General features: G+C 36.1%; 2 protein-coding genes across 2 annotated transcripts in view; both read right to left on the reverse strand.

Moving 5' to 3' along the window:
• Positions 1-2,802, reverse strand: part of LOC135587707 (uncharacterized) — a 9,118-nt gene extending 6,316 nt beyond the window's left edge. The window contains exon 1 of the mRNA XM_065079400.1: positions 2,451-2,802. Coding sequence (XP_064935472.1) covers positions 2,451-2,723 — 273 coding nt within the window. The 5' untranslated portion in view covers positions 2,724-2,802. The remainder of the gene's footprint in view (positions 1-2,450) is intronic.
• A 1,558-nt stretch (positions 2,803-4,360) lies between these two features.
• Positions 4,361-6,436, reverse strand: LOC135587708 (major pollen allergen Lol p 11-like). The gene is made up of 2 exons (XM_065079401.1): positions 6,191-6,436; positions 4,361-4,803 (listed from the first exon to the last, which is right to left on the reverse strand). Exons 1-2 carry the CDS (start codon positions 6,369-6,371, stop codon positions 4,475-4,477), a joined length of 510 nt encoding a protein of 169 aa, XP_064935473.1. The 5' UTR covers positions 6,372-6,436; the 3' UTR covers positions 4,361-4,474.
• Positions 6,437-8,527: the final 2,091 nt, after the last annotated feature.

Consider the following 8,527-nt stretch of genomic DNA (forward strand, 5'->3'; position numbering starts at 1 on the left):
CCCATGTCGAGTGATGAAGCAAGATTGATAACTATATGCCACAAAAAGGCCACGGTTCTTAGCAAACAAATTTGCTAGGAAGTTAAATTAGGATCAGATGGTTATGATATATCTAAATTTAAGTAGTATACATCCTATTGGCACTTATGGCTCTTAATGTAAAACTACAATTTGTAAGAAATTTTGACAGAACCTCTCCTAAAATAACCTATAACTATTCTGCAAATTTACTTAAATTTCAATTAAATCACATAATTATTACCAATCATACAACTTCACAATTCTGTAGGGAGCATTCTTGCTTCATCACTGTTCATGGTCAAATCATCTATCATCATGAAATTTAACTGTAACGCAAAAGATATATAAGGGCAAATATATACAAAGTTTAAGCTCAAAACATAATCATTTGAAAGATAAACTACCCTCTTAGTTCAACTGTCATCATCACTTCTGTTAGAAAATTATTGGCTAGAACATAACTCACTCACAATAAAGTCATTTGGAGGCTCGTATCTAAGCAGTAAAGGAGGTTGAGAGGACCACATTTTTTACTGCCAATAAGATTTCTAATGAGAAAAGGATGAGATGTTCATGAGTAGAGTGACAATATAACTTACAACTGACACTAAAAGAAAACTCCACATAATGGATGAGAGTAAAGGTATATATGAGCAAATATATACAAAATTTCAGCTCAAAATATAGTCCTTTGAAGGCTATAGTACCCTCTTTGGCAAAGGACCACATCTTTTTGTTACAAAATATACTTAAAAAAATTAATACTCATATATAATGCAAAGATTATTTTAGAGAACTTTCTGCATAACATATTTAAAAGCATGGATTTCAACTTCAGATAGCCTTTTATAGTGTCTATTATAATATGTTTATAAATCATAAATATTACAAAACATATTGCTAGATAATAATAATATATGCATAATATTTATGTTTTTATTAGCTTACTAGGTATGATGTCATGCTAAGTGTCAGAATTTTGGACACTAACATGATCCCTCAACATAGGTATGATGCACCAACCACCAGCCAAATTATATCCAAGGGCCAGAGTCACAACTTGTGATGGAACAATTGGTAACCATTTAACAATGCACGTCAATAAAAAAATAGAAGCCACAACAATAACAAACACAAGATTTTCTTACTGCATCAATAGTTTACCAATTTGATATGGGGATTTGTCCATTAGTGCCTGATTATTCCACAAAGTCTTCTTGAATTATCATGAAGCTTATGCTTTATCGTATGTACACATGTTTGCTCTTATTTCCAAATACCTCCACTGGTATGCCATTATCCATCTTTTTGCCAATAAAGACATGGACATATTCACATAGGTTTACTCCCTAAATTGGTGTAATATTTTCACAGACATGGAATGGTCAAACAGAACCAGTATGAAAGATTAAACCATCATGCCAGCTCTTGGAGAGTCAAGCATATGTAGGATTTCGTCTATTGATCTCTGTGGCTAATACCTAAATCCACCAACTGACTGACAAAAGGCACTCTCCAAAAGTGATAGAGAAATCTACGATGTTCATTTGCATGATCTGAAGATGACCCACACGAATAGGATCACTTATAGAAGAGTCAAATTTGCCTCAATTTTAGGATAGAGGTGGTTTTTTAATATCCCACTTTCACTATAAAGCTACAGCACAACCTACAATTACATCTACAATTATCAACGTCACCTACCATGATTCTTCAGATCATCAAATTATTTCTGTCAATAGTTTATGTTACCTCGCACGGGATGGTTCTCTTACAATCTTGTCTAATTTCAAGCAGTTAGCAAAATAAAATCAATCGATTTGGTAATATCTACACGATCTCAATGAGACTTCCATATTTCTAACCAAAATTTCATAAAGAGAGGTTGAGATGATGAATGAAGAAAGTAATAAATTTAAATTCAGAAAGACAGGAGTTTTAAACCAAAGTATCTAGCTAACTGCAATTCGACAAGTAAAAACAACATGGGATATTCAAAATGATGCCGCCAAATTTTAGTGTGATTGAGCTGGAAATTTATCTTACAAAAATCACAGCCAGGCTGGACTGAATTTTATTTGTTGATTTTCCTTTTTCGATTGTTAACTTCAGTGAAATTCTTAAAAGGAACTCGAATAATATGCGAAACAAATACTGAAATTGAGTAGCTCTTTATCGGCTGGTAGATTTCCATCATTTAGCAACTTTAAACAAATTAGCAATACTAAATTAAAGAAAGGCATCTTTCGAAGTAAAAGAATATCACTGAATCAGAAACAGAAACAAAATCGGATGGTAAAAACATCAACTTTGCAAGCTAAATCACACCACACACGCCGAAAACAGTCGAAATCATTCATCTTGAACCAGAAAACGCAGCATATTTCATTCATAGATGAAGCTGTGAAAGCATGGGTTCCGAGTCTCACCCCGTTGCTGTGGGCTCTCTCCACCACAGCAGACGGCGACAGGAAGCCGTCGCTGTGGTTGGAATGGCAGTGGAGCTCGAACACGACAGGATCGACGATTTTATGACTTGATTGCGGCGCGAAATCATCCGGAGCGTCGCCGGCGGGAGAAGCAGGAGGAGAGTCGCGGAAGGCCCACTCGTGGACGTATCTGAGCGCCAGGTTCTGCTCGGCCGTCGCCTTCCTCTTCTTCTTCTTGTGGTTCTTCTCCTTTCTCTTCTTGTTGTTCCCCATCAGAAGGAGTCTTCCCTCTCAACAGAGAACAGAAGACGTTAGGGTTGCGGTTGCGCAGAGTCTGGGAACAGGTTGAGGAGCTGTCGGCATCAATAATAAACACGCGAGAATTGATACAAAAAACATGTTTTTAGTGGTTGCATCTCTGAATTCTGTTCCCAAAGCACTTTAGTTGTTTCTCAGCACGCTTCTCCTTTAATTTCGAACCAAATTTTGATAAACAACTGTATTGATACGAAAAACAAAATCATGTTTTTTTTTTGTTTCTGATTTTCGCTTCCGAAAGTGCTTTGATTGTTTCTGAAATTTTTGAAAATAGTTTTTTTCGTTCCATCCACCGTCGGATAAGCCCAACATGTTTTCCGTCTAAATCGACCACATTGTGATCCACCAAATTGATTGTTACTAAAAACATGTTTCTGTTTTCTGTTCCTGAAAGCGCCTTAGTTGTTTGTGAAAGTTCTTGAAAATTTTCTGATTCTTTAGTTGTTTCTGTTTTCTGTTTCCAAAAGTGCTTTGATTGTTTCCGAAGGTTTATGAAAATCGAGTTTTTATTATCTTGAAAATAGAGTTTTCAGAAAGAAAAAAAATCATGATTGTTGTTGAATGAACTCAATATGTTTCCACTCTAAATCATGGACCAAATGGTCGAGTTCATATACACAAAATGACATGTTTCTGTTTTCTGTTGTGAAAAACGCTTTAGGTTTTTCTGAAAGTTGTTGAAATAAAGTCTCTGATCTCTTTTCAACCCATCAATTGTTACATAGCTTCCATATGCTTATTCTCTAAATTCTCAACCAAATCGCTATCAACAAGTGTGTTAAAATAAAATTTGTTTTGGTTATTGTGTTTCTGTTTTCTGTAAAAGTGCTTTTGTTTATCCGGAAGTTTCTGAAATTTAAGAATTTCGGATTCTTCTCCCATCCATCATCAACGGTTGAATTGGCTCCGCATGCTTCTTCTCTAAAACATTCAACCAAATTGTGATGTATTCTATTTTTATGGCAAATATGAATTTGTCAAACAAATCATAATTTCAATTTCTCTCGTTGATTTAAGAAATGAACCACCAAAAGGAAACCCATTCATCCACAAGCTTTGATGAACCTGCTAAGGATATACAAGTTCATAATCAATTAAATGCCACAATTCTATTAATAACATTTTCATTACTCCAATAACAAGAACAACAACAATTTGCAATTGCTTTGGATAAAGTCTTTCATGTATATGACATCCAAATCTCATACATTCCTGAAGAAAGAGATCATCACAAATCACGGTCTTAACAGTGGCGATGAAGCATGCTACTACGTCAATCACAACATTTGTATAAGAAATGGAAGCTGTCTCATTCCTGCTTGCCCTCAAATCCATCACTGTCATTGTTCCTGCTTGTTTATCTTCTATTGGCTGCTCAAGGAATCATATTGGTTCAACATGACGTCTTTGATAGAATCCCAGAGCTCTTCACAAGGATGCAAACCTCTACATAGGAACTATGAGGATAACAACAAGAATTTTTTACTGCACTATCCTAAGTTGAATCTATCAGATCATACGTCGGACGTGTGAATAAAATTACGAGGCAGCACATCAGATATCAACAAGCAAAGCATATAGCAAAAGCATACTGAACAGAGACTTGTAAAAGATATTTAGCCACAAGCAGGGAAGACATTCACCGATTGTCACATAGAGCCAAATAGAGGAACACATAAAACAAACTAGTAAGCTTGTATTCTTGCTTAATCTTCATATTGCTCATAGGATTTGAGCAGCTCAGTGCAGACTGGCAATGAAGTGTCCTTCAGGAAGCCAAGCGAGTTAGCAAATCTGGTGTCCGAAGCAATACCGTTGTTGTGGCTGAGGAACACAGGAGCCCTCTCGCGACCCTGGAGTGCAGTCTTGCATCCACTTTCTGGGCTACTAACGAGCAGAGACTCGCAGATTTCATGGTCATCATGCTCGCCTTCAACTAGGATGTTGTAGGTACCCGTGTGATCGGTCGTGCCCTCGAAACTGCACGTCTTTGCACCAGTGAATTCTGATCGACACTCAACCCTTACCGTAGCACCTGCAGATGAATCACAATGTCCGTAACAAATGGGAAATTTTTCAGAGTAAAGCAGGAGGCAGTCAGTCTAGGCACAGATCAAGAACAATCATCCCAAAGACAACGTGAAAAAATAAACTTTAACAAAATCCATATCATTAATCATGATCAGTGACATCCAGAGTGACCAAAAATCAACCATCAAGAATGTCGATGTAGCCTGCATCTTCATCAACTTGTAAACAGAAGTTTATTGGCACAACAAAAGATTATGACTTCTGTTGGTTCAGGGACTCTATAAACATTTTAGTTTCAGACCATCAACACTACTAAAATCAAATTCCCAATGTGCATTGCCCATGTTTAACACTCTTCTATTACTTACATCCACTTTGTGTTTTAAAAATAAAATATTTAGAACTTTAAAAAGAAAATTCATAATCTATGAGGAGTTGGGACTTAAGGCTTTTGCTAGCTTTGTAGCTAAGCTATTGACGACAAACACTTATGCATTGGTGTCTTTTAACTCAAGTTAAACCCTTACTAAGAATCATACCATACAAAGTCACAATTGATATAAAGTTAAAACTCACAGTAAAGTCTGTAAAAGAAAGGACTCTTGAGAACAAAAAATTCTATAGAGATTGAAAAATTATGAATTATTGAGACCCCCACTAGGAAAATATTGGATCCAAAAGTTCCATTAATATATACACATATAAATATATATACCATCGGGAATTCCAAATCTCCCTAGATATTAAATTTGGAAATTAGAAAAATTATGTAGAGAAAAAAAATCATATTTCTTCTTTAGAAATATATACATGTATATATTTTAACGATTATTCCACCAAAATGATATCCAACCTAAAAGGATAATGTCCAAACATTATATAGGAAGTAAAAGATGATGTCTCCGTAACTTGATTACATCTTCAATCGCTCGTATGTGATTACTTCTACCAGCTATTTTGACAGACAAGGACTATGAAAGTTTTTGCTGCTATGAAATGGAGAAAAAGCTTCGCATAATATTTTCAATGTTTAGATCTGTTGTTTAGGCATTCCAAATATTTCTTCCAATCAAAAAGAAAAAAAAGCATTTGCTCTTAAAGCAAACATGTAATAGAAACGATTTTTCCGGGCTGACAACCAAAAAGGATTTAAGGTGTTTCTAACTCATTGTATGATCTATACACAAGAACCTATTTTTAGATCGCTTCAATCCTCCCCTTTGATCTACTAACCGTAAATAAGTAACAAGATGAAGCTCACATGCCAACCAGAGTCTCCAGATTCGACGTTTGCAGATGCATCGAACCCAAACCAGGCAAAAATCGTCGGCAAAAATTCCAACAAGAGAAAAAGATGGGAAGCCTAGAACGCGGTGCCATGAAACCCTCACCTTGGATGTAGGTCGATACCGGCGTCTCGAACCCCGCACGGCACGTATCACAGAAGACGCGGCCCTGGACAACGAACCCCCGCTTGACGACGCCAACGTCGCGCGCGGCGATCGCGAGGGCCGGAAGGACGCACGCCACCGCAAAGACGACGACGACCGCCGAGAAGAGGTGTTTCGCCATGATCGCAGTAGGAAAGGACAGCAGGAGTAGGTCGCTGGGACTGTAGGAAGCGGGGGTGAAGCGATAAAGGCCATTGAGCAAAGGACGAGTGAGTTTATTGTTGTCACAGTGGTTATTCTCACTCGCGGTGACGATAGGAATGCCTATTTGGGGCGGGATTTTGGAACTATTGATCGAGTGTTAGGATCCGCCTTAAGTAATTGAGTCAAGAAGCACTGACGGTATCCGCAGGCGTGAGAGGGAATCACGTGGGTTAGTGACAGATAATGAGTTCGGAAGGGTAAGCTTACCTCTAACGGGTATACTGAGCGAGATCTGCGGCGGTGTGCCTCGTGCAGAGATCCGAGTCGTTGGATCGGGTCCTCTTATTATATACTTTTGAAATAATAAGATTTAAACATGATTTATGTTCCCTTAGTATATATTTTTGAAATAATAAGACCTCGTTATTATAACACTCCCTATAAATAAATTTATCAAAACATAAATAATATTATACACATATAATTTAATTATATATAATATCATAAAAATCATTTATAAAATTATCTCAACCTTGTTTACATAAGAGCTAATCAAATCCTAATTTGATCAAATTTGAATAAATATATCAACTACTATAATCTCAATCACACATGTGATATTATTAGGAGTGTTCCATTCGAAAGCGTACCAAAATCTTTAGGTGATATGACTCTAATGCTAAAATTAGAAGGTGTTAATATCGAGGTGAGCTTGGAATAAGAGAATAAGAACTCTCAACTAAAGTGAAATAATTTTTTTATTATATTTGTCCCTCTTCTTTATAAGTGTTAGTGGTGTCAAATGAATCATGATATGCAATAAGAGACTCAATTTAAGTTGAACTCAAATCGAAATGGCTTGACTAATTAGGAGTTTCCTTGCATACGATCAAAATTTAAACTATGACCGAGAGTCCTTCGATTAAAAGTCTAAGAGTCTCCTATATGAAATTAAAAGTTAAATTTTCACTAAAAAACCTTCTCTGATAAGGAGTCTTTCCCCTCTATAACTATTAGTAAAGGACGATCGGGAGACCAAGGAGTAGGGGAAAAGAGAGGAATATAGTAACAATAGAGAAGCCTCAAGAGGCTACACTTGTATGCTTAATAAATCTCTTTATAATTTTATTATTTTTTTTCAAAAAGCAATCTAGATACTTTTTCCTTTTAGATATTTTTTCTTTCAATGTCCCCGTTAATCCTCCAAAAATAATAAATCTATTTAGAGGAAAGATCAAGATCATTAAATCCATCCCCCAAATGGATCAGGTAGTATTAGAGTGATGATCCTTATTTGTGGATGTGATGGCAGATAATATCCAAAAATATCACCATATCTTACTGCCTATTTCGCATTGCCCATAAAGATGAAGGACGTGATGGGTTGGATCTGATCCAAGCTAATACAATAATGAAATCTGATAGAGATGAGTGCCTTATAGTAAAGGAGAAGACATCGTCTTCATCGAAAATCAAAACTAATTTATGGACGATGCACTATGATGACAATGTCATGGAACCGATAGCAAAGGTAAGGTTATAACATTTTCGAGTCAAAACTCATATCAATATCCTCACCTATGACGACTCCATAGATGTTAGACACATGGCTTAATCAACTCAAAATCCATTTTACCCTCTTTTGCAATCATTGTAAAGTGACATAATACATAAGAGAGAAGTATTGAAAGACTCACCTAAAACTCTTCCCAAGAAGGTGAGGAAGAATGAAAAATGTCAGTGATGATCTTACCAAAATTGATTCGGCTAATTGTGTGGATATATATTTATCGCTTATGGTAGGGCCAAATGTAAAAGACTTGAGTCCATCGATTAGTCCAGAGGTTTGGGAAGATCTCTTCATGTTGCAAATTCAAGTACAACAAAAGTTTATCAATGTCATCTGATAATCAAAAAAATCTCATCTTAACAAGCTTGATCTATAAGGCACACCTCATTTGAATATTTTTTGGGTTGGATCCAAAAAGATATGCTGATGAGGATATATAGATAACATAAACTTTGCATTGCCCTTTAGCCTCATCTAATTGCACTTAGGGAAGGAATAACTAAAAGGAGGATGAAAGAAACTCAAGTACTCATTCCACGTGAACTGTTTAAGTCTTGAATTAG

This window comes from Musa acuminata, chromosome BXJ1-8 (assembly GCF_036884655.1).
Source record: "Musa acuminata AAA Group cultivar baxijiao chromosome BXJ1-8, Cavendish_Baxijiao_AAA, whole genome shotgun sequence".
Classification (NCBI taxonomy): domain Eukaryota; kingdom Viridiplantae; phylum Streptophyta; class Magnoliopsida; order Zingiberales; family Musaceae; genus Musa; species Musa acuminata.